Here is a 27,697-nt window from a genome sequence, read left to right as displayed (position 1 = left end):
AATCCCAGGAAGTCAGCCATTTCTAAGATCCTCACACCTACCTGTCTGCTATCTGAATTTATGTCACATTCAAAGGCTGTTAAACTAATTTTCTTCTCCTTTCCAACAGCCAGTTTGAACTTCAGCCAGCCATCCTTACCAAGTATAGATGTCCAAATGCATTCAGTTACTGCCATGAGATTGGCTGATCCACAGTTTATTGTAATCATCAGCTGTAAGAACCTATCTATTAATTTGGCAGTTTATATTACAGTGAACCGCATCCAGTCCATGACTTCATAGAATATGAGCTGCATGATAATTCAAGTCAGAGATCAGCCACAGACATAATCTGTAGCCAATCAGACCCTCGGCTCACAAAGATCAGTCCTGAGCAAATGTTCAAAAGTCACCATCAACATGATTTAACCTCTCAGCTATATACTTATTAATACTGAAATAAATGTTAGATAATAACAAGAATATGACAGCACAAAAGTGATAGAAGTTTAAAAACGGTTATACTAATGAAGCTTGCATACATTTAACTCAGTTGTTTCCTAACTAAAGCTGCCTTAATAAAATGAATAAATCTGATGCTAATTATCCTATAAGCATTATAGGAAAGCTCTTCCTTGGTAGTTTTAACTAGTTTATACATTTATTAAAATAGTTTGGATGGTATGGCATGGTCTACTTTGGTATGGTGAGAAATCCAAATACAATTTGTTTTAATACATTTATTTCAAATATATTTCCAATATATTAAATATTGAGTTAGAAATATCACTTTATCCATGTACGCAGCATTGCAATCGTAAAGTTTTTTTTAGATTCAGTATTCCATGCAGAGTTTATTCTAAGTGCTAATCATTTATATTCTGCATGCCAATTAGAAGTATGTTGGATAGACTTGTAGCAGTTGAGATGCTAAATGTTAAGAAAAGGTTGCAAGAAAAAAAATAGAATGTGAATTTATGTACGTCTTCTAAATATTCAGCAATAGCATCATGATTGCATGATTTTCCTGATATAACTCTAAAGAGAAATAGCATTTGTGTTTTTTTAAAGTCAAACCAATATATTTTTTTACCACCTTGACTCCAGTCTAAAGCCACGTGTCTAAAGCACCAAGAATACCTGATAATAGCCAGATTATTTGGCTGGACTTTAAAGCAGCAGCTAGGAGAATACATCCCAAATCCCAGCATGCATCTCTCATTGCAGCTGTTTTGCGTGCATAAAAGCTTATATTTAACCTTTATTGAAGGCATTCTTGTTATATTCATAGGGGTCATAAAGGAAGACATCAATCCATAAGGTTGATTTATCTTCTGTGCACCATCAGCTGAAGCATTATTATACAGACCCTCAGTGGTGGATCCTATTTCGTGCACGCAGCAACCTCAGACCAAAGCTGTGGACCTGATCAGCATTTTAAAGCTCAGATTAGCTCCGGCAAATCAATATTCGTGTTTGCCTCACAGTTGGACCTGCATATATATGTAGAACATAATTAAGACACAGAAAGTAAGGAAGAAGATCTAATTATAAAAGCTTTAAAGGTTAATGTTGTTTATGCAGACAAAAAGTTCTAAAGTTTCTGTCGATTTTAGTTTATTTTTTCAATTTTCTGTTTATCTGTTAAAGTGATTTTTTAGCCTGGCTGACCGCTGGGTTTTGGTAGAATAATACCCCACCCCTCAGCCCCTTGTTATGCCTTAGCATCTGTGATCTAATCATACAAACTCAGCAGCCCTGAGTATCTAACTTTACACGTCTGTAGCTCTGCATCATCTCCTTCACCTGCATCCAGTTGGAAACCGAAGTCACTTCTAATGACGAGCGATCGAGGCCTGCCACAGGCTATACGGCAACAGACAGGCCCTGTGAAGGAGATAATGATGCACACACACTCCGCTGTCAGTCAAACAGCTGAAGGGAACTGTCTATGAGGAGAATAAAAACAGACTGGAGCCGATATAATGCAAGCATTTGTACAGGAAATGATGGGTTCACAAAACAGAGTGGAACAGGATGTCATAGTTGTTGCAAATAGGGACACAGGAACCTGGCAAGAGTCTAAAAAAACCCAGTCAAAATCATGTGCATTATTATCTTTGCAGAGTCAGGATGTACATGTTTATGATACACTGAACACATCCACAGGTAGAGCTAGGAGATATATTGAAAGAAATGTTTACTTTTTCCTGCAGACAGATATTGGCAGTTAGATTGCTTCTAACTGAGATTAATAGAGATTCCTGGTTATCCAGAAAGTTTGGTTTTGAGGTGCACATCCATCCATCCATCCATCCATACATCCATCCATCCATCCAATTAATAATCCAATTAATTCCACAGTCAGTCATTAGTGAAGGGTGCCTTGTTGGTTGAAAATGTCAAAAAGCCACTTTTTAATTCAAGTTCATTCACTAGACAAACAAAATAGCTTTCTTCTATTGATGCAACAGACATTTTTCCTGGAAGAGTCAATATCTGACATAAACTAGAATAAACATGCTCCGGATTTAATGCTGATGTAGCCTTATCTTTGCAAATAAAGGAAGCAATTTATTTTTCTATTTTCCTACAACAGTAATACTGTAACAGCATGTAGTACTTCGAGCTTTTTTTCGCTGCTCGTCTAAAAACAGGCCCTCCAGTTTGAAATGTAATTGTGCTTTTCACAGATCAGCGAGGAAACCTTCAGTTCAACACAATATCAGCAGGTTACACAAGTATAAAAAATGAGTTTTGTAGCAAAATTACTAATAATTGGCTTATCTTTTTTTTGTGTGCATTTTCTTTGTATTTGGGCAGAGCTGCTCTTTTTAAAGACGGGAGATGAGTCAGCCAGGGTCCTCTGCAGATATAAAGAAAAGGCTGTTTGCAAGAAGCCGTTGAGGACCTGTGGATGAGTTGGCTGCGCCACGGGGGACTGTTGTTAGACCTCTTTTAGCAACAAGCTCCACTAATCCCTGCCTTTTTACTGAAGCACGTGTTCAAACAGGCTCCTATTAGAGCAAATTTTCTTTGTTAGTGAACAGAAAACATGCTCCCAATAAGGCAGCCTCTTACAATTTTACTAAAACTCAAGAATAAACGCATTTTTTTAAAGATCTGAATCATGTTAAGGTTGCTTACCTTACTAACTGCTATGGGTTTATAAGAGTAAGTAAATTATAAGCCCCAGGAAGCAGTTAGAAGTATGCGCCATCATTAAATCCACTATAGCTCTCAGGCACTGCTGTATAAAAAAACTTCCTGTGTTGCAATCGGGTGAAAAATAAATATGTCAGTATCATTGATGTGAAATCCCATCTGAGGTTGTGACTCGCTGGGCTTTCAGTCGTTGCTGTGAATTGTTTTCCAATTTAATCAGTGGTAATCTTCGCCTGTGTGTTTATGTGAAATTAATTAACACTTGTATCATCTATCAAGCTACGGAGGATTTGATGATTAATAAAAAACAGTGTACTGTGTCCGCCCCCGCTCTCTGTGGGCACATTGTGTAATTTTGGTTGATTGCGAGGATAGAGCTGCTTGAAGTATGACTGTATTGTTTTTTTTTCTACTTTCAGTTTGTCTTGAATTACTCTTTGCTGGAATTTGCATCCAAGTGCGGGAACAAAGAAAGATTAAACATGTCCAGAATGACTCGTTTTTTTTATGTATGAAAGGTTTAAATGGGTTTCTTTGTCAGTGAAAAGACTGACTCGTTTTTGCCACAAAGAGAAAGAGATATACAGCATTGGTGTCATTTTATGAGGGAGGTGATGTAGCAGAGGCTGGCACCATATCTGGTCTTTTGAAACCATTTCTCCCTACAAAATAAAACTAGGTGGGGATCGGTATGAAATTTAAAAACCTGGAGTTTTTTTCATGTTTATTATGATGTAAATCATTTTATTTAAAAGGACAAATCATGGTGTCCACCATGGCTGTATGGACACTCAGGATGGCTGGCTTTCTTAGAAAGCTTTTTACCAGCTGGAGTTATAAATGGCATTTAAAGGTATTTTCTATAATAACATTGAATTTGGAAATGCTATAATTACAATTGAAGCCATCTGTATGATTTGTTTAAAAATAACTTTTGTTGTCTATGATGTGTTTGAATCTCATGGGATTTTTTTTCTTTATGCAGAAATTTGTTACGGTTAGCGTGTCATTCATTTTTAATGCTTCAACACTTTCTGTTTTTGTAGTTTGAGATGTTTTGCACTCAACTTCCTTTGGGTCTGAAATAACTCCATTTACCGTGGGGTGGGTTCATACTCGTGCAAAAAGCACATGATGTAAAGCCATTTCCTGCAGGCTACATTTAAACTGCAGGCCTTAATGCTCAATTCCGATTTTTTTTTTGTGTGAAATATGATTCATTTTTTTGCGTTTCCAAACGCATACTACTTGTATGTGATCTTCTGTGTGAACTGCATTCATACAGCTTAAGTGTCCCACATGAAAAGTAGAGGGAGCAGTGATGTCACTAGCAAGCCTACTTTGTATTAACGAAAGTAAACATGGATGTTAGTGCTGGAGCACGTCTAGCGATCTTTCCCAACCTTAAAAATTCAATCTTTTCAAGATAGTTACCAAAAAAAACTGCTCTCCACATTATCGTCCTCCATGGTTGTTGTTCCCGCATCTGCGTAGCAAGAGGCAGAATAGTGACCTTTGTTGAATATTAATGACGTTCAAGTCGGATGAATGTGACCTGGGCCTTCAGACGCTGGAGGCTTTTGAAAAAATCAGATACACTATATTGCCAAAAGTATTTGCTCACCTGCCTTGACTCACATATGAGCTTAAGTGACATCCCGTTCCTAATCCATAGGGTTCAATATGACGTCGGTCCACCCTTTGCAGCTAGAACAGCTTCAACTCTTCTGGGAAGGCTGTCCACAAGGTTTAGGAGTGTGTTTATGGGAATTTTTGACCATTCTTCCAGAAGCGCATTTGTGAGGTCGCACACTGATGTTGGACGAGAAGGCCTGGCTCTCAGTCTCCGCTCTAATTCATCCCAAAGGTGTTCTATCGGGTTGAGGTCAGGACTCTGTGCAGGCCAGTCAAGTTCATCCACACCAGACTCTGTCATCCATGTCTTTATGGACCTTGCTTTGTGCACTGGTGCACAGTCATGTTGGAAGAGGAAGGGGCCAGCTCCAAACTGTTCCCACAAAGTTGGGAGCATGGAATTGTCCAAAATGTCTTGGTATGCTGAAGCATTCAGAGTTCCTTTCACTGGAACTAAGGGGCCAAGCCCAGCTCCTGAAAAACAACCCCACACCATAATCCCCCCTCCACCAAACTTTACACTTGGCACAATGCAGTCAGACAAGTACCGTTCTCCTGGCAACCGCCAAACCCAGACCCGTCCATCAGATTGCCAGATGGAGAAGCGCGATTCGTCACTCCAGAGAACGCATCTCCACTGCTCTAGAGTCCAGTGGCGGCGTGCTTTACACCACCGCATCCGACGCTTTGCATTGCACTTGGTGATGTATGGCTTGGATGCAGCTGCTCGACCATGGAAACCCATTCCATGAAGCTCTCTGCGCACTGTTCTTGAGCTAATCTGAAGGCCACATGAAGTTTGGAGGTCTGTAGTGATTGACTCTGCAGAAAGTTGGCGACCTCTTCGCACTATGCGCTTCAGCATCCGCTAACCCCGCTCCGTCAGTTTACGTGGCCTACCACTTCGTGGCTGAGTTGCTGTCGTTCCCAAACACTTCCATTTTCTTATAATACAGCTGACAGTTGACTGTGGAATATTTAGGAGCGAGGAAATTTCACGACTGGATTTGTTGCACAGGTGGCATCCTATCACAGTTCCACGCTGGAATTCACTGAGCTCCTGAGAACGACCCATTCTTTCACAAATGTTTGTAAAAACAGTCTGCATGCCTAGGTGCTTGAATTTATACACCTGTGGCCATGGAAGTGATTGGAACACCTGATTCCAATAATTTGGATGGGTGAGCAAATACTTTTGGCAATATAGTGTATGTATTGGATTCAGGACCACCTAGCCAGGTGGCCTGGGTCGCATGAGAAAAAATCTGATCTGTGATGCTCAGACTGTCATGAAAAGATCAGATACAGGTCGCATATGGGCAAAAAAAAAATCGGATTTGGGTCACTTTACTCTTCCCAACTGCATTTAGACTGCTGAATGTTTTGTAAAATGGGTTATTGTATTGTATTTTATTATATTTATCTTATTTTATCCTTATATATATCAAAAAAATGAAAATGTTAGAACATTTAGAGTCATATGTTTATATTGCTGTTTTTATATATATATATATATTTTTTTTACTATTTTTCAAGGCTACACTTTAAAAAAAGATGAAATTGTCCAGAGAGCTGTTCCAAACGAAATTTCTTTTGTTTTACACTTGTGTTAACAAAGTGTTAAGTTGAGGCTGCAGTGTGAACGTAGCCTCATTCTACTCTAATTAAATGTGGTTATATTTCTCCAGTAAATAATATCTACCATTAATACCTCATTTAGATTTATTGGGATTTGATCAGGAGTCGAAATCGGCCATATTCTTTTCAGGCTTGTACAGGCAGGTTTGTGTTGGTAAAATTAATCAAAATTTTAATTAACTTTTTTATTTTATCACGCCATGTTTTATGAAATTCAACTTTCAGTTTTACAAAGAGACAAATAAACATCACTTATCAACCCCCCTCCCGACTCTAATCATCGCTGTAAAATCGACAGAATAATGTGAAAATCTCACTGTAGGATTGCTTAAATTGTGTTTTAACAATTAAAGATAGCTGCGATTTACTCATGCTTGGATATTTTCTTTTTTTTTTAATCTCTCATCTTTCATCTAGTTTAAAAAGACGAAGCGTTGAAGGACACATTTGAAAGAGATTGAAGCATCACAGATTTAAATACTAAGTGGAGTCTAATCTCTGATGTGTCCCCATCCATTACCAAAGTAACAAAAATCATTTTCACGTTGGATTTTATTTTGATGTTTTTGGTGTGAAAGCTTTTAAGATCAGAAACATGATCTCTCTCTACTGCACTAAAGATATTCTGTGCTTATTGAGAAACGACTCCAAGAAAGAAATGTCTCCCCAGACGAGCTTCTCACACTGAAACCATAGTCTGATCCTTACAATCCTCGGGCTGAAACACTTGAAATCCCTCCAACCTCTTATTTTTTGTTTTTTTGATGGAACATGAACACACACTGCTGCCTGTCATGGCTGACTGAGAAATAAGTCATTGCTTTCTCCTTTGTGATGTTTATTTTCTTCCATATTTTTCTCTCTGGTGCTGTTGGTGTTCAGCTTTGGAGCTCTTCTTGTCACTTCATTGTTAAGTTAAAATGTTCCACCAAAGTGTCATATCACTCCACTGATCACACATTAAATGCCCCACTGCTCTGCAGATTAAAGCCAGCGCTTCAGGAGCAGCTTCAGAGGGTTTTCGATATCATGATCGCTGGTGTATTATTTATCTGTTATTTTGTTTGCAGATGGCAGGTGTTGTTTTTTTATTATGAATCATGTTTAGTTTTATTATTTTAAGTTGAGTGTTATTTCATCCTCACAGCATGATGGGGTCAGCTATGGTCTGCGGAGGTGCTTCATGTTTTGTAAAGTTGCTGTAAATTTCCAGTGTTGTGAGCTCGTACTGTATGTCATAGCTGAGCGCCTTTCTTTGTGTTAGAGTCGGTGTATTCACAGATACAGTTTCATTTACAAATCTATCAGGGAGGGGATGGGGTGTCAGGATGCCTTCCCTCTTGCACAGATGCATATGCTGACATGTTTCTCCTGAGGGCATAATCGCTGCAGGGTGTTTTACGGATGACTTTACCTTGTGTTTGCTTAAACATCCTTTATGTCCTTCCCGTTCTTCACCCTCTGACTCATTAGGGAGTTTCCAGTCGATAGAATTCACTTTAATTCAAACAGAGCTGGATTGCAGTGTTATTTTTTAATATCCCCTGTACTGTTTGACTCTCACACTGGGTGGCTTCAGTGATCTAATTTGTGTAGGCAGTAGTAGAAATGCACCCATCAGACTTTTATAGACCATTTATGATAATTTTTTAAAGCTTTGACCTTTAGATAACGATTTCAGCCAATACTGATTTCCTTTTAAGAACTGGAGGAGGGAAATAGAGGAGCAGCTTTAAGACTGGGTTTAAATGTTATTTAGGAACTGAGTGAAAATATTACACTGCAAGAAATGTGCTTCTTTATTGAAGTCAAATATTTTATCTTCTGAGCAAAAGTTAAAAGGAGAAGCTGTTTAAGGGGCCTTTGATAAATAAAGCTCAAATAAATAAAGCTGAAATAACCTAATATGAAAAAGTTAAACATTTCTAGAAAAATGTTCATGTCCCAATGCAAAACCTGCTTGTTTTCTAGATTTTTTTTTTGCAGAAACTCGCTTGATTGTCTTTAAAATTTAAGTGCTGTAAATATTTTTATTAGTCTGTAACTGATGTATTTAATTCTGTTGTCTAGAACAGCATCTTCTGTAAGTGATTATCACATTTATTGCTGTGTTAATTAAGTTTTTACTTAGTTTAACTTTGACTGCCTTCTTTTTACATAAAATACTCCCAATCTAACTGATATATTTTATTCTCCAAAGAGGTATTTTTTTGCAGGGTATGGTCTCCTCTCCTGAGGCACATGCTGTGCTGTTTAAACAAAGCTAAGTGTTGCAACACGACTGTTACCTTTGGCTGTGAGCTGTGCTAATAATTGCTGAGTGGGAGTCAGGCCTTTGGTGAATTTGCAACCAAGTGAGACAACAAAATATGTCAAAACATGTTTCCTGTCAACCCCTTCTTCTTAGAGTCGTGTCTGGCACATTCCTCCTTCACGTCCGTGTTTGAACTTGGGTGCAGAATTAAAGAGCTGGAGTGGGAATTTTGTTTCATGAAATCGTAGATGTGACATTTCCTCCAGGCTTTGAGTCAATCAGTCAGTCAATCAGTCGCACTTTGGCTGCATAATACTTCAGATCTGACAAGTCGGATCTGTTGTTTCATTTGTTCAATCAACTGAACTGCAGAGGTGTGATATTTATTGAGCTCAGTAGTTTTATGACTTGGGGCTTATTATATTGTGTTAGTTATTCTTTTATTTAGCTTGACCTTTGACCTCCCTATAACATTTAGGACTCACATTTATGTCCATGCTGTATCTCTATATATTTTACAGGACTTACAATCTAATCTCAGTCAAATAGTTATTTTATTAATCGAATAAATTTGAGGATGTTGTCAGGATAACAGCAGATAAATAAAGCTTTAAGAGGAAACTGAGGGGGCCAAGCAGTTCAGCAGGGAACTCTGTCACCATGACAATTTCATCTGTGAGGCTTTATATACTGTTGCCCTGATGCTTCACTCTCTGCTGTAGACAATCTCTGTTTATCATCAAGAGTTTAGTGTCAACAAATAAAATAGGTGCAGAGAAGCCATCTCACTTCCTGTTATTTGGGTGCCAATTTACCTTAAAGCTTTACAACGATCCCCTGGGTAAAACTTTTTAATTAAAAACAAGCAGACCAAACTTTTACTTTCTGAAATATAATAGTGTTACTGAAGAGATTTGTTTTTCCTACAAAAAATACTAACAATGTTAAAAACCTAGAATGAAGCAGAAGAACAAACTGAAACAACAACCACCCAGTATTATATCTAAATAGAGAAATAACAATATGAATAAGGGATTATTTATTATTTTAGCCTGAAAAATCTTAGTGTTGTAGTAATTATTCAGTATTTTTCCTGATTTATAGGTCAGATAAAAGTATAAGAATGAGGAAGTTAAAGTAGCTGTCATTCTATATAGACACTGATAATTGGAGTTGCTGCTTTTATTCCTGCAGGGAGAAAAAGGTTTCTTTTTATCTTGACTGGGTCATTTCATTTTTTTTTTTCTTTTTTGTGATCCCAGAGATGTGCTCAGAACAATATAATAAACTTTTGATAGTCTTTTAGTATGTGAACTTGCCCAAGGTACAAAGTCCGAGGTTAAAGATAGCTTTGACCTCCTTTTCTGTTGCTCCTCCTCAGCTGCTGGGTACTAAAATCGTCAGGTTTTGTGAGGCCTCGTCTGGAGATCATGTTGCTCTAGTTGTGGTGAACATGCAACCAGCATGGCTGGTGCTGCAGTCTAATGAACAAAAAATCCAACTTTCAGTTTGTTTGTTTATACTAGAACCTCCATAAAGACATAAAAATAACTGCATGTCCAATGGTTTAAAATGCATCAATTTAAAAGTGATTATTTCTGATTCATACTTTACTTGTTAAAGATTAGGGAACACATTTTTTTCTCTGTAACACAAGTAAGCCCAAGTAATAAATCAATTAGAATTTTTTACCATCCCAATAATGTAATAGGACCTTTCTCTGTTCATTCTAAAGGTTTAGAGGATCTGTGATGCTGCGGGCCTGTTCCCTTGACCAAATGACTTAATTAGGCTGGATGGCTACATGAACTCATATTCATTTATTTAGAAATCCGAAACCTGGTAACTTTAGTTTAAAACTTAAAAATAGCTCAAAAATTTTAAAAGAGAGATGTCTAAACTTAGCTCCAACTATGAGCCAAGGTTAATAGAAAATTAGTCAAAGAACAATGAAAGCCTGCAGACGTTTTGTAGGAAAATGACTTAAATACTTAAGAAGGTTACTGTTTAGTTGACCACAATTTATGGTATTTTGAGCCCTAGGATGAAAAATTTTAAAAGGAATGTAAAATGATGATAGTGGTAAAAAAAAAAAAAGGTAACAATAATAAATGTAGAGCACCTATAGAGATCTGATTACATTTGAAAAATGTTTATTAGGGTTCATGCTTTCAGTCTGAACTATAGTTAATGTGTGTTTCTAAAGGTTATTTTCCCTTAGGTCACTGTTGCTAAAGTGGCTTAAAACATTAGCAAACATTGTTTGTCTGGACATTTTTAAAGTTCACTATGAGCGTTACTGTCCCTAAAGTGCTGAAATCAAAAGATGAGCTGAATAACTAATCTGCTTACTGTATAACAGAGTATTTCATATCCCTCAAGATTTTATTTGTATATGTATATAATATTACAGTTTCCCAGGGAAGTGCAAAAATGTATCAGCACAATCACATGTTCACTTGAAGGAGGACTCTTATTTAGCTGCTTTACTTTTCATTTAGTTAAACACTGGCAAAGATATGAAGCTTTATCGTCCAAGACATCCATCAGTGAAGTGTGTGGTGCTGTATTCCCAGCTGCCTCCCAGCCATGCACATTTTGTTGCTTCCCTGTGGCTCTTCACTACTGAAGCAGACAGATATCAGAACCATCCCTGAGCTGTCTCTAATGAGTTTTTCCATTATCACTGACATCATCTGAATGACACTACTTCTGTATTTAATTGATTCTAAGGGGCTAAATTATGAGAACAGAGGCTTGTTTCAAAGCCAGTAGGAGCTGAGTGCGTTTGACGTCACAGGCTTGACTCTTCGCCCTGCTGAAGATGTCGTGACTTCTGAAGTTCTCTAACAGAGGCATGTTAAGCCCTGGAGAGCACTCTTATGTTGTTTTTTTTTTTTATGTATGGGTGCATCATGACTTAACGTCTTTCCAAAAAGCCACTATATTCAATTTTGTTAACTTTCCATCAATAAACAATGGCTTGCTAAAGCATTCCTACTGCTTTAACCTTGTTACATTTTATCACATTACTACCACAGGCTGTTATATATTTTATTGGGATTGTGTGCAGTATGCCAGCATAAAGTAGTGCGTAATTGTTTAGTGGATGAAAATAGACACGCCATTCTCTTTAATTTACTTTTATTAAGAAGAATCTGAAAACGGTGGCATACATTTGGATGCAGCACTGCCTGACTCAGTGCTTTATAAAAGCACCTTTTATTGTAAATACAGCTGCAAGTCTTTTGGAGCAAACCTCTCCCATCTTTGATCATTATCTTGGCTACATAGCTCAGGCTCAGATTGGTTTATAGAGTCTCTGTGAAAAACTGTTTTGAAGCGCCGCTGCCTTTTTTTCCAATTGGATTTAGCTCTGCACTCATTTAAGCATTCAGGCACATGAATATGATTTGATGTAAATTGCTTCATTGTAGCTCCGGCAGTGTGTGTTTAACATCAGAATATAAAGGCAGTCTCACATCTCCTGCAGCCTCTAACTCAGTGGTCTCAAACTCCAGTCCTCGAGGGTTGATGTCCTGCAACTTTCAGATGTTTTAACACACCTGCCTCCAATATGAGCTTATTAGCGGAGCTCGACTGCTGCAAGGGAGGTAGCTTAGCTAGCGTATTTGGGCGTGTAGCTTCAAAAACACATCTAAAATAAGCAGAACACCCTCGAGGATTTAAATGAAGCCACTACTCAGAGTTTGTTCCCAGATTACTTTTTTTTTCTTCCAATCAACTCTAATCAGCTTCCCTGGCCTATTCAAGAAAAGCATCCAGCATGATGCCACCACCATGCTTCATCATGGGGATGTTTTCAGGTTGTTTTTAAAACAACCACGATTGCTATAATCTGTTTTATAGCAAACTTTTAAGGGCTTGCTGTTGATTTCTTGCCAGTCTTTACTAAAGGCCACATTTGTGGAGTGGATGACTAATAGGTTCCAAGTTGTATATTTTTACTGCTTCTCTGAATGATGCTCCCCTAACCCAGCCTGTAGGTTTAGGTAGACAGAGATGTAGAGTTAGGGTAGCAGCTGCAACATCATTTTTCTCTCTTTAGATCAGGGTTCTGCAACTTCTCAAATGCAAAGCCCACAAAATATGACATGATCTTTAAATAAAAGACAACTTTTATTATAACTTTTTAACAACTTTTTTCATAAAATATCTGCGATAGGAAATCTGTTGCTGTTTATTTGAGCAGCGAAGAGTTTGTTTGCTTTTTGTTGTTTTTGACCCTTTAGCACCAAATGTATAATATTTGAGTTTTTGAAACCTTTACATCATCAGCGTGCTATTTTTGTTCTTGAAAAAAACAATTTATGCAATCCGACTTATGTAGTGAACATAAAATACATAATAACTTGCAGAGAAATAACACTAATAATTTATCTAACTTTGATTATTCAATACGGATTTTTCTTTATTTTTCAGAATGTCTGATGACATCATTAGTTTTAAAACATTTTTAAAAAATATGGTCAATTAAACCATGGTATACCATGGTGCTTTACATGGTTAAAATAGGGAAATATTTAAATGTTTCACAAAGAGAAAGCAAGGATGTTGCTCTTTGAGAAACTGTTTTGTGTAAACAAATAAAGATAGTTTCCAATCTAATGACAAATGACATGAAAAAAAGATCTAAAAACTTATTTCTGGTCCTTTAAAATGAGCCTGTTGTATGGGTTAAGTGTGTCAGAATGGTATTTGTCCATATTCTAAAACCATTAGTTTGTTCTTTATTGTTTTTAGCCACCATTAAGAGCCTTGGTAGGGGGTCAAAAGAGTCACTTGTGGTTCCAGAGGTTGCAAACCCTTGCCTTAGATGACTGAAAGCACACTTCCATGCCTGGGATATTTTTAACCTGTTATAAACTTACTAAATTACCCAGATAGACCCCTTTCCTTTTCCATATTCTGCTTTTCCAGAGAGTTTGGAGAGTACAACTACATGCCATAATTTTAAGATTTTGGTATGTAGAATATTTTCAAAATTGAGTATTACTTTCCTTTCACTTTACCACCTACAACAGATGTTTGCCTATCATTTTAATCTTTATTAGAATACATCCAAACTTGTTGTTGAATCGTGATAAAACCCATGAAGAATTTCAAACGGTATGAAAACCTTCCTGTAACACCAGTAAATGGGTTACTTTTCTTTGTATTTGTGCATGTTTCTGTGTGCCTTTGGGGCTTTGTGATGCCCTCTGGCCACTTCAAGGTGTGTTTCCGAGCCGCGCTAGTGTCCCAGATAAGCAGAAAGCCACAGACTGAGCAATAAGCAGCTCGCTGAGAGGCATAAAACAACTCGGTGGAAGTTTGGTCAGCATCCATTTTTGGCAAGTCAATGCAAGGGAGCATTTTTAGCTCTAAAAGGGAAGTATCATGCATGCCTATAACTGCTTTTTTTTTTTTTCTTTTTTCCGTTTTTTTGCAGAAGAAGAAAAAAGAAAAACCCTGAATACCCACAGAGTAGTAAAAATACCACATCTCCCCGGATGCTGTAAAGTCATTGTCTGGTGATGTTAGTACTGTTCTGCTTCACACTATAATAGTATGTGTTTCCATTCAAGAAAATCAATGTACCGCACAGAGAGCTGTGTTGATGTTTTGGGTGTCACTCTAACATATAGGACTCCTTTCTTATGCAATACTGCCATTTAGAAAAAGCACAACCGGACTGACTCCTCTTGAACTCCTAAATAAATACACACGCACACCTTTTTATTGTGAGTTTACTCTAATAATCAACCCTGTTTTGTTTGACGGCGCTCTGGCTTTGTTCTGTCACCAAGTCAATGACATTAAGCTTATTTCTGTTTCCCAGGCACTCTGTGTGCTTTATTTATGTTATGCGGCAGGGTTTTTTTTGCTGTAATTGCAGCATTTTCTTACGCAGCAGTATTTGACCTGATGAAAAATGTAAACAGACAGGCAGGTTATGTAAGTGAGTGTAGGATTTCGGAGGGCTGCTATTGGACTAAAAACAGGCGCTCGCTCTGACTGTGACCTCACTCGGATGAACATCTCCTCTTCGAACCTGCCAGCAAATTTGGTCATTTAATGTTTGCTTTTGCAAGACGGCATATGTTTTCACTTCATGTACTTCGTTCAGTTATCAGATCTTTTGGTATTTTATCCGATGTTTGTGTCAGAGACTTGCAGGATAATTAGGCTGCAAAATGATGTACTGTGTCATGTCTCTTTAAAGCAAATCTGAGTAAATGATTTAGCAGTCTGATTTATGCGATTTGTGAGCCTTAATGAATAATTGACTGAAAAAAAGGAGGCATGGAGATGAGAAAACAGCAGAGGGAGGGAACACGCCCAGTGCTTTCTAAGTGAAGATTACAGTGCTGAAAACTTGTTTTTATAGTGCCAGAGAGTTGACAAATGCACAACAAATGTCCTTGGAATTTTCCCTGCACTGTTTTTCCACGCTGTTAGCGGTTGTGATGATAACAACACCAAGCGATAGGGCTGCTGAGTCCAGAGCCTTTTGGCCTTTTAATGACTCTAACATTTTATTGCCCTCTGCTGTTATTGTAGCTCTTTTCTTTGACGAGAATTTGCTCAGACAAAAATAATCGGAGTCGTTTTGGCAGAGAGCAACCTTGGACGGGGTAAATCTGTCATTGAGCATACTTTCAAAAAAAAAAAGGGGGGGTGTTGATACGGAGAAATACGTGACTTAACTTAGATCATTTGAAGTTTGCCTCTTTTTCTCTTTCTCTCCTTGGAGCTTATCTCTGCTGCCGTTTTTTTTGTTTTTGTTTTTTTTTTGCATTCGAGCGAGGCGCTCGGCCAAGGAGTTACATTACAATTGGTGGTTGACATAAACGTAGGTGTTCAAAGGACTTGGATGGTTTAAATACTTTATTGTGTGTGTAATGTGAACTGAGCAATTATGTCTGCCAGCTTTTCAAACAAAGAGCTCCTATCAGGCACGTTCATGTGTTTTTAATTAACTGTGTTGGGGAGACTAATCAGAGAAAACCAAATATAGACGGCAATCATCCGAGCTTCTAAAGCGCTGCAGTTCAAACTGATGTTTTAACGATGAGAGGATAAGAGAAAAAACTGAGCATGGTGCTGTCATGTTATATATGTTGTGGTAAGAATTTGGCTTCTTTATGAAAATAATCCCCCTTGGAGAAGCTTTTGCATACTTCTTCCATTTGTGGGTTGTTGGTTAAACCAGCGTCTGTAATTTACATTATTCTGCAAACTGCTTGACTGTTTTCACGCCCTCGCTCTGTATTCAGGCTTTAAAACTTTCAGTACAAATGCATTTTTTTTCTTTTTGAGTCAAATTAAACTTGAGGCTTGTTTACTAGCACATTGTAGCAATCTGGCAGCCTGTTAGCCCATTCAGCACTAATCCAGTTTAGAAATAATTAGCTACAGGCTAGCCGGCCTGTGAAATTCCTTTTTCTGCTTGTAAATGTTCCTGTCGTGGCATTGTGGCATTTTTTTTTTATGCAACTTTCTCTTTCAGGAAAGTTATTTCTCATAATCAATGTTTGTCCTATTGTTTCTGCGTAATGAAGTACAACACAACAAAAATGTGGAGGTTTTTTTTTTTTTGGCACACTAAACAGACTCAGGCTTTTTTTTAAGGTTGTTATTCTTTAATAGGAAAAACATGTTTAAAGAATTCTGTCTTGAAAAACTAGCAATTCCCTTTTAAACTATAATTTAAATGTGGTTAATCAAGTGAATTTCACAAACTAGAATCAACCATATTAACTATCGACTTAATCTAGACACGTCTGACAGCTTGAAGTAGGATAATAAATCTCCCAAAGCAACAGATTTGCCTCAATCTCAATAAACAGGGAATAAATTAAAAAGGGCATCTAATTGTGATATTTTGAAAATGGTTTTGAGGTCATTTTTCAGTTTTAAATGTTGTAGACTTTAGCAAACAATAGTTTCATTAATAATTTAGAAATAAAAAAGAGACTGGGTAAACATCTCAATGAGGGAGTACCAGAGTTTAAAGCCACCGATGATCATAAATAACACAAAAGCCTGTCTCACATCTGCAAGAAGAGATCTCATTGATCCCCAGGACTTTAAGAAAAATACTTTTCAAATACTAATGAGACAAAGGTGGAGAGTCTACCTCGTAAAGTCCCTTAAACAAACAAAAACAACTTGAAGGTTTTAGGGTGGCCTAGTCAAACTCCAGATGTAAAAATCAAATTGGGTTGTGTTGCCATGAACTAAAAGCCTGCAATTTGGTAAAATTAAAATATTCCTAAAATATTGTTGCTTATTTTGTGTTTTCTGCAGTTTAACATTTCTTTTGGAAAGATCTGAAGCATTTAAGTCTGATAAAAACAAAATGTGAAAAAATTGATATTTCACAGCTGTGTACATACAGAGACAAACAATAGGAGTGCTGCTATGCTGCGGTGGATAAAGATCACACTAGGTGGTGTGATTTATTTCCAGCCTGGATAGATAAATCTCCTCCTGTCATTCTGCTCTCCCTCAGCTCCCAACCTGAAGGGGCGACCTCGAAAGAAGAAGCTGTCCATCTCTCAGAGGAGGGACTCCCAGGGTCAGGCTCCGGGTCAAGGCTCGTCAGGGTCGACCCAGGGTTCGGCAGCTGTGGCAGCTCCAGATCCGTCAAGCCCAGAGAGTAAAAATGCAACAAAGGTGAGATAAGATAAGCTACATAGACTAACCTGTGGTGAAAGTGTACTGATTGTTGTATTTCTAGAAATCTTTGGATAGAATCAAACAAAGTATATATAATCTACGTTCTCAAGCCTCAAACCACCCTTATTTATTTTTTTTGCATTACCTCTATTCAATAAAAAAAGAGCTCCAAACCTTTTTTTAAAGTTACTCTGATAGACTTTGTATGACCCTTTTTTCAGTCATCATGTATCGGAACTTTACAGCAAATCATGCAAACCGTCTTAAACATAACATTTTTCAGAAACTTGATGCAGGACCTAAGAGAGGAATGATCTGATTATCTACTGTAGGGCAGCTTTTCAGTTTCAAAAGCTTTGGGAATCACCCTGTTGGTGTCAAAAATACTTTTTTTGTATGTAATTTAATCTGAATTATTCAAGGAATATAAAAAAGTCATTATTCATTGTACCAAGCTGATAATAATAAAGTGCTGATAATAATAAAACTGTTCTACTATACAGTGACTCATCACTGAATTATCCCTCAGGTCAGAGACCATAAAAACTTATAGAGTTGTTGATCAAGATTACAGCAAAGTCTGGCTTCTTGGAATGAAAACATAATTAAAATGAGGAGTGACTCTGCAAACTTGCAGGTTATTATATAAAAGGTTCATTGTACTTTTATTTGCTCTAGAAGGGCAGAAGTCATGAATGTTATTAACATAGTTACAGCCCATGTACCATTTGGACTATTATTAATATGCAGTAATGTTTGTCCTCTGGCTCTGCATTAAAGGCTTTACTTGTGTTACCAGTATAGTGTTTTCTAGGTGATCATTTTTTATCCTGGGCTATGGAACAAGGCCAACGCGTTTCAGTTTTCTCAAACAACCCACTGTGACCCACAGAGCAGCGGTGCAGCACACTGTAACAACAACCAGTGCACGAAGGGAAACATGTGACTCTGAAGGCCACTTGTTACACAAAAGAAATGACATAATCTGTCATGCTAGAAATGCAAGTGATGATTTGTAGAAGAGGAATGTTTAGTATTTTCTCTTGATTCATGATTATATAAATATTTGCCGTTTTGTGTTATCTAATCTCAAAAACGGCCTTCAGGACAACATATTTTCCCCATTGTTTTATTAGATTTGATAAGATCTGTTACAGAGCAACCCTCTTTTCTTTCCTGCTCTTTCTCCTCCTCTGAAAAGCATAATAGTCCCTAAAACAAGCACGACATGATCCTGCGGGAGGAACAAGATGTGTATCTTATTTTACGAGTTTCCATTAGAAGGAGGCAGGATTGTAAATACAGAAACAATCGCTTAGCTGAAGGTCAGATTGTTGAAAGCAGTGCTATTTTTCAATTTGACCGATTTCTCTGTTTTTGTTTAAGTTCTGCCCTGCAGATAGTCATTTTAGCCAATTCAGATCTTTCTCAAAGAACTTCTATGTAATGAAAATTTAAAGTATTTTAATAACTTTCATGCCATAGAACACCATCTTTTTATATTATAACTAAACTGAATGTCACACTCCTTATGTGAGATAGCGGTCACTGTTAATAGGGTTTAATCATTTAAGAACAATGTTAGAATAATTACTAAAGTGGTGTATTAAACTCACCTTATCGTCATTTGTTAGAGATTAGTTTGATTAACATTGATTGCATTACTTATGTTGTTTTTCTCATGCCTACAAAACTTAGATCCTTAACACCAAAATGTCAAGCACCATTTAAAAGTCCAACATATTTTATGGCAGAAAGAAGATAATGCAGAAGTAAAGTGTTGTAGGACGGTCAGCCCAAATTTTGGTTTCCCATGTTGTGGCCCAACAAATATATACATTTTTTAACAGCAACTTAAGTCTCTTTACTTAAAAATAAATAAATAAAGAAAGAAAGAAAAACAAACTTGTCTGAAACTAAAATTGTCTGCTTCTTCACACAATAGAGCCCCAGATCCTCCAGATGCTATTCGCTAATGAATTGATTAGAAAAGATGAAGCCACCGTTGTGTAATCAATTTGAAGAAAAAAAAGAACTAAAATACATGTATCTTTTGAGTTACATCAAGAGAATGATTGTCCGACTTCCAATAGTCCTATGTCAAAGGGTGACTCATGTTTAGAGTTTTTTTCACTGAGATATGGTGCGTTGGCTGATCAGAAAATGACTGCTGTTTCAGTCTTATCGAAATGATTTTCCAACGCATTCATGACTCATAATTAAACGCCTATAGTGGAGGAAATTCATGAATTTTTGAAAAAAAGCAGCACATTCACAACCGTGTACCCGCTATTAAACGTGTGCGACAGCATGCACTAGCCCATTTCTCCTCATGCACGCTCTGTTTAAAAGTTCTGCTGTTTGCATCGCTCATAAAGCTTACTTTCCAAAAGTAGATTTTCAATTTTGCCACTAAGTCAGACTCACCACTGGTAAGTGAAAATGGGGACGAGCACGTAGGACGGGCTTACGTAAACATACCCCCAGAATGATTGACAATTAGAAGGACCACTTATTTTGATGATCCACCTGGAAAAAGAACATCCTCCACTATACATTTATTGATATTACCCAGCTAAACTCATCTCTTGCTTTGCAGTGATGAGAACAAGAGCCTTGTGTTACTTGTTTGTGCTTTGATCATTTCACATACAGCTGTCTGACCTCATTTAAATAACCCTCTCATTATGGTTTCAGTTTTCCTTTAATCGCATCTGTGGACTCGGTGTGCTCTTGTCTGCGCAGGTCAAGCCCAGCTGTAAAACGGTACCCAACGGAAAGCTAACCACACCGGGCAAACAAAAGCTTGCAGGCCTCAGTAAGAAGTCGTCACCCGATGAGAAGGAGCGAGGAAAGGAGAAGGAAAAGGAGGAGGGGAGCGAGAAAAAGGATGAGAAGAAAGATGAGGAAACTTCAGAGGAGAGCCGTGCAGAGGAGCAGGCTTTTTTGGTAGAGCTCTACAAGTACATGAAAGAGCGAGACACGCCCATAGAGAGGATCCCCTTCCTCGGCTTCAAACAGAGTGAGTAGTGCAACTTATTCTCTTATTCCCGCAGAGTTTAAACAAAGGAGCACTCTTACTGTAGAAGAAGAGGTAAAGTATGTGTGGGTAGATTTGCACTGGGTTTATTTTGAAAATTTAGGTCATAACATTGCCAGTGGGAAAGGTTAGCAAGCTGAGAGTGGATTAGAAACAGAAAAACACCTGTAAGAAAGACAGAATAAAACTAGAGAAAGTGACAGAATCAGAAAATATCCCTCAACTTGTAGCAAAGAAAACAAATAAAGTGTTTTATATTATAGTTTGAAAATGGGGGTGAACCATGTCGGTAAACAGACTGGAGGAAAACCCTTTGTTGATTTTATTTTACTTCTCTGACCACTTGTTAAGTAAACCATCCTCCAAACAAACATTTGCTTCTCAGTCCCCTCCAGTCAGACTTAATCATCAACAGAGGTTTGAAGCTTTAGAAGAGCAAATAAAGAAGAGTCCAGTGACTGCAGAGATAATGGCAAATATAGATAAAGAAAAATTCCTCTGTTCTTCTAATAAACCATGGGAATAAAAGTCTTAGAGGAGAAACACTACATACAACAGCTTGTAAAGAACAGAAAAAAAACTTGGAAGGCTTTCTGTCAGGACTTTTTACCCAGCTTTAATGTAAGACAGAACATCTCACACTTGTCAAAGAGGTTTTTTTTTTGTTTTTTTGTGAAGGCCAAGAACGCCCTTTAACCAGCGTTAGAAGAACATCACATGTATGTGAAACACGTCTGCCCGAGATGAAAGATCTTTAATATAGGTCGGATGCTTAGCTTGCACTTGAAGTGCGGAGGGGCAGAGAGGAAAGAACCTGCACGTAAACATCATAAAGAGCACACTCTTTCTAGTCTCTTGAAACTGCAGTGGGAAAAAAAGGTGTTTGTTTAAGGTGTTTGATCTTGAGGAAAGGCACTTGAGGATGCCAACTCTCATCCCAGATTGTTTTTTTATTATTTTTTTTAAATTTGCTGTGTTCTAAGTCTTTATTCAAGGAAGGAATGCACATTAGCGCTGATGTCAAGGGAACCACGTAGGATCTAACAGTTCAGATGAGAACCACTGGCGCAAACAAATTAATGAGAAAAAACGAAGTAGTAAAATGGAGTTTTCTATGTGGGCCTAACTCTCACTGACTTATTGCTGCACATGGCTGCTCAGCAGGCTGAAAAAAAACCCTTTCCTTGTGAAAACCACAAACTACTGTGTTGCTACCCTTTTCTTTTGCTAATGTAAACTCTGTTAACATCTGACTGATTAATTAGCTGTCAGCTTGTTAGACTCTTGTTACTCTATAAATAGTAACTTGCAAACGACATGCAGTTTTGTAGGTGTTTGTTCCTTTTTTGCTAGTCTGTGTGAAAATAAAATATATTTAAAAGCTAGATAACATTAATAAACAGTCTCACAATATTGTAGCAGCTGAATGAGCCTGCTTTTCTAGTGTAAATAGTCTGTAAAAATATAAACTATTGCATAAATCTGATAGAATTGTATTTTTCCTCTCAAATTCATGCATTGATGATCTCATGTTTGCCTTGCACATTTGCAGTACTGAATATGGCAGTAATTATGCATGTGTGATTTAGTTAATGTGTCTTTTATTTAATGGACTTCATCATGAACTCATCTTTTAATAAAATTTAACAATTATTACTAAACTTATGGTTTAGGAAGCTCTTTAACCCATTTAGTGACAGTATTATTGCAAAGCTAAACCTACTATTAAGCTCAGCTTTTAGTCACAGCTAATGAAAAATACTTTTTGTATCTAGCTGTTATAATGCACATTCTAGACACATTGTTTGAAGAGATTTCAAATCTTATTGCTCTTTTAGTTACTTTTAAGCTTAAACATCTATAGCAACTACATTAATGTTCCCATTTTGGATAACCTGTCCCTGGCAGGGAGACACACATTTTTCCTGCTACACTAGATTTTTACTGTTTTAATATTCCTAAATCTGAAGAATAAATTAAACTTCTCTAGTTTGTTCTTCTTTAATCCTCAATTAATTTGTTTCCATCTGCAAGCTTGAAAGGTTATTTTTTGCTAACATATTTTTACAAACTAAGCCTCAGCATTAAGGTCAAACACAGCATTGAGCACAGACAGTAAGGAGGCGTTTGTCATGGAAATGTTTTATACCACCTCATTTTCATACATTTTGTAATGGTAATTGCTTTTTTAGCAACATTATATGCTTTCAGAAAAATGGCGCTGTTGCTTAATGGCAACATGTTGACAACCTCAGCTTTCTAACTCTGAGGGAGTTGTTTTCAAAGAAAGATGATCTTAGCTTTGGTTGTCAGGTTAACAATTTATATTTTAAATGTCTATTGATATATTGTGTTTTAAACCTCAGTAGTTCAAAACACAATTATGAAGTAAAGCCAGCTTAATAATTCATATTTAACTGATTGGGTTGTTCGCATATATATTTTTTAAAAATCAGTTGGAATCAAATAGAACCTTTTTGAAATTTTTTGTTTTGCTTTGGTCTCAGGTAAATAGGAGGAAAGATGTATAGCGACTGAAGGACAATTAGACACTAAGCAGTCTTTACTTTCAGCTGGTATTTCTCTGTTTGAGCTCGGAATAAAGTCGCGGTCCGCTCGCCAACTGTTTTACATACAGCGCATGCTTTGAATCTCAAAAGCAAACACATCATAAGCAAGAGTCCTCATTAAATGCTAAAATCATGCTGTTTAAACTTTGTCCTTGGCAGCGAGCACACATCAGCACATGTAAAGGCAAAGGGGGGGGGCAACATCACAATTAATGCAAACTCTCAGATGTAATCAGCTGCCAGTTTTATATTTTCCTTTTTCAGCTCACTACAAATGCACTGAAAGATCAAAGAGGTCTCTTTCATGTAATGGGTACTGAAATATGCTATTTTATTTGATTTTGAATATTAATCTTTTTTTGTGAAGTTTTCTTGGACTTTAACAAAGCAACAGATGGCTAAATGATTTAACCAGAATTACTCATGTATCCATTTAAATGTGAGCCTGAAGCTGGATTAATAGCTCCAATCTTGTTCGTGTAGATCTTAGAATAATTCACTTCAATCTACTTTTACCACAAATGGCTTGTAAGTTATTGTAGAACCTTGTTATATGATTGCTGGCTCAACACAATGCCCGGCAGTTTTCCCCTGCTTCTCTCTTATGCTGAATTTATGTCTCGCTCCTGGGTTTGTATGCATAAACATCTTAGAGTAGAGGTACTTATGTGTGACCGCTTGGCCTGGAAAATAAAACCAATTAAAGTATTAAAAACTGAAAAGAAAAAAAAGAAGCGGAGGGATTGGATACAGGCTGTAGTTTATTCTTCCATTTTTATGTTTCTCTTGAAAATGGCAGTAAACAACAGCTCTATTATCAGCACTTTCAGCAGCAGCTAATTATTTCTGTCTCCTGGAGATTAAAATGCTGTTTTCTTTCCAGTTAGTAGAGAAAAAAAATGGGGAGAAAAATTGAAAATGTTTCCACTGCAGGGATTTTTTAGATGAAGAGATGAGAAGTGCAGAACAGCAAAGCTTCATGATGAAAGCACAATAGCCATGGCTTTGAAGGAGATTCTCACAAAATAACCTTGAGAAAAATAACACAGCGTCACAATATTATGGCATTAGTAGAATCATTTCTGACAAAAATGAAATAAATAATCTGTGTTCTTTTATTTGAAAAAGAAAACCAACAATTGTTTCTAAAATACGAGGACATATTTAGTGTTACAGTTATTATGTTATTCTTTTATTGATGTTTGTAAACAGTGGGACAGCAGAAACTTTTATTTGACTTTTAAAATCTTTATAGGATAGAATATTATACTTTTTTTTAAATCAGACTCTATAGAGTAACATACAGCAACCTAATATTAGCTGCTTTTTCCTTCACCAGAAATATTTCCAAACAGCCACATTTGACTTGTGAAAAGGTGGTAACATGTAGTAGCTTTATTTTGTCCAGCTGACAAGGAGTGTGTAGCAACAGGTGGAGGAGGGGCACCTTTTACTAACTAACAGCCAAAGAAAGCCCCAATCTTTCCTGCATTTTGTCCAAATGAACATTGTAGAAACGGTATGATAAAAAATGGGGTTGCACCGCTACCAGTATCGGGCGGGGCCCCGATCCAGCACTAAAATGGTTGTATCGGTATCTGTGAGTACCGAGAAATAGGGTCCGGATACCATGTTTAGAGCCAAAAGTGTATTCAACTTTTGTCACCTATTCCAGGTAGGCATGATGGCAATTATTTTACATCCAAGTAGTATGCAATTCTTCATATATACACATAAATTTCAAACAGATGGTATCTGTATGGTATCAGTATGGGCCGATACTGCACAGCCGGGTATCGGTATCGGGGCAAAAAAATGGCATCGGTGCAACACTAATAAAAAATGTTGCCGGCTTTGAAACACAAACTTTTTCAGGGTTTATACATGAATGAGTTACTCTTATTTAATTATTTTTAATGCTCTTTTAATGCTCTTAGAAATAATCTTAATGTAATGTAATGTAATCTTAAGTACCCATGACTTACACATATCTATATATATATACATACATACACGGCAAAATCCTTCGTCATCCTCACCGTGGACAGGCTGCAGCCATGTCCCGAGTTACTCGTTTTCCCGCTACTTTGGTTCAGATTTGCATTTTTCCCCATTCTCTAGCCTTTTCTCTGCCTCAAGCTTCTTTTCCGAAGGATTTAATGAATTTTAATGCCTATTAAGGCCTTAATTTAAAAAATAAGAATTTAATGACTTTTAATGATTTTTAATGACCTGCGGAAACCCTGTTTTTAAACAAAGAAAACTTATTTTATGCTTTGTTTTATAAGGGGAGGCATTGTACCCTTTTAACCACAGATATAGTTTTGTAGATTTTCATGCCATTTTAAGTGTGTGACTCTTTAAAACCTCCTAAAACTTGAGTCCAGTAAGCAACCCAAACCTAACTGGGAGAGTTCCTGTCAGTTTGTGTGTTCAAATTAATTTCCAAAACGAGGCTTGATTCTGTTCACCTCTAGTGATCACTTCTTATTGAAGTGTTCAACAACCTGATATAATTGTGACAACTATGGCTGCAGTTCATTGTCTAATCCATTGTGCCTTTACTTTCATCACTTGTCAGTTTTGCAGAACAGCTGCTGCCTTTTAAGTCACATGTGTGCAGATGAAGTGGTGAAAGGTAGCAAGAGACTGTGAATTAGAGCACTAACAGAAAGCAGTTGTGGTTATATTGTGTACTCTATGAGATTAACCATTTAGCGTGCGTGTTGTCTGTCTGTGAGTTTCCAAACATGTGTGTGTTTCTAGGCTTGGACATCAGCATGTGATTGTGAACATCAGTTCCAATTTGTCTCCCTCTTTCAGCCTTGTTGTCTAATTGCCGTGCCATCGGTGTGTCACCGAGGCTGCATTGTGTTCCTGTTTTGTCATCCTTATCTCAGTGATAATTGCCCCTGCCAAACAGAGGGGGATTAAGAAAAGAAATTACTAATGACAAGACATCTAAGAAAAGGCATGTTCCCTCATTGCCTTTGTGTTCCCGTCCCCTCCCAATCCTGTGTGCGGCTGTGGTAATTACAGTCGATGCGTAACAAGCGAGTTAAATAGACCGTCTTTCTGTTTCCACAGTCGCATAGTACAATGCGCCAGCGTGCTCAGTTCAAACAGAAAAACCTACCCAGCTCCCTTTGTTATTCCACCCGAGCATTGACAACGGTCGCAGAGAGGAGGGAAGAGAAGAAAAAAAAAATCAATGCTGTCAAATGCGGAGATAGGAAAATGTCATTTTGACAAATGCAAGGCTTTGTGTACGCACAGATTGAATTTTGATGGATTTTTCCCTGGGCGAAGCCTCCCTTTTCTTATTTATAGGCCTTCATATAAAAATGTTAAACAATGATGTTACAGAAAGCAAATACAAATGTCATTGCCACAAAATGTCCCTCAATGAACCTGCGCCTCTCTGTTTGTTGCAAGTATTTCCTTAAAAAAAAAAAGACATTTGAAGGTTTTCTGGAGGGCTATTTTTAGGCAGAATTGTTGCACAAGACGTGTATTTATTATGTGGCTTGTCAGGATCGGTTTGGTGGGAAAATCGATGCAAATTAATTTGCATTAGTTCAAACAAACAAGTTTGAGCATTTTGCCAAGTCTTTGATGCTGTTAATGGTTTTCATTCATACCTGCAGGCTGCAGCTGAGGGTTAACAAATGTCTTTGTCGGGAGGAGGCATGTGCTTTATTTTAATGTGGTCGTGTTTGTTCAACTGTACACTCTTCCAGCAGAAATGCAGTTCTAGTTAGGGGAGCACTAATCAATTTGAAATCAAAATAAGGCCATTATTAGTCAGTAGGTAAAAAAGATCAAATTTCTTTTCTCCTACTTATTACTAATATTAAAACTTAATACTCTCACAATTACCCATCCATCAATGTCTTAGCAAGATACTGAATCTAAATGCAATGCTCTCAATCTTATATATTCAGAGGTATTTAATATTGCTATTTCCTAATTGCATTGAATGAAGTCCTTTAATCATATTGATCTTTTGCTTGTTTGTCAAAGGCAACGGTTCCTCCGTTAATCCCCCATGTTGTAGCTGTGGATATAAAGAAATAAGTGTCAAACAGCCCTGAAAGATTGTATCAACTCACAATTACTGTAGACTTTTGATCCTCAGATTAGATTACTGCATCTTTAGGAAAATGCCGTTTAAAACAGCTCAGATTGTAACTCCCTCAATATAAAGAGAGAAAACAAATTGAAATGCGGATTATTGATTCAGGTATTAGGAAAGTTAAATATCAGAAACATCTGTATGTGTTTTTATTGTTATATATTTGCAAAAATATATGCAACTCGGCGCACTGTTGTGCTCACAGCTGCCTGGCTTTAAAACAGTGGTCCTCTATTAAAAATCCCCTCAGCATGACACTGCCAACAAAATTGTCTTTTAATAGATTATATTAAACTGTCTGAATTTGGTTTTTTGGTTGACCATAGAACTTTCAGGCAGCTGACCAGAAGTGTAAAGCAGACATAAAATCTCTGTCTGTTTTTATAAGTATTTAAAAACCAGTAACAACTTGATGCTTTCTAATTTCTCTTGTTTATCCCTCTATTTGAAAATGTAATCTTCAAGACAAGATTATAATTGCTGATCGTTATTAAAGGCTTACATTTGTAATGGTTTTTATTATTATTTTTTACTTATTGTTAGAATAGCTTTTTCAAGACTAAGGGGACCTTGAAAGTAATTTCCTTCCCCTTGGT

The 27,697-nt window shown here is 37.1% G+C and overlaps 1 protein-coding gene across 1 annotated transcript in view; it reads left to right on the top strand.

Annotated features, from left to right (window-relative positions):
* arid5b (AT-rich interaction domain 5B) overlaps positions 1-27,697 on the top strand; it is a 114,340-nt gene that overhangs the window by 67,259 nt on the left and 19,384 nt on the right. Inside the window, exons 5-6 of the mRNA XM_038300179.1 lie at positions 17,190-17,353; positions 20,102-20,378. Of these exons, the coding sequence (XP_038156107.1) occupies positions 17,190-17,353; positions 20,102-20,378 (441 nt within the window). The remainder of the gene's footprint in view (positions 1-17,189; positions 17,354-20,101; positions 20,379-27,697) is intronic.

The sequence above is a fragment of the Cyprinodon tularosa genome, unplaced genomic scaffold (assembly GCF_016077235.1).
Source record: "Cyprinodon tularosa strain WSP-4 unplaced genomic scaffold, ASM1607723v1 ctg441, whole genome shotgun sequence".
NCBI classification, from domain to species: Eukaryota; Metazoa; Chordata; class Actinopteri; order Cyprinodontiformes; family Cyprinodontidae; genus Cyprinodon; species Cyprinodon tularosa.
The sequence above is the reverse complement of the archived record's forward strand: the minus strand, read 5'-3'. Positions and strand labels throughout refer to the sequence as shown.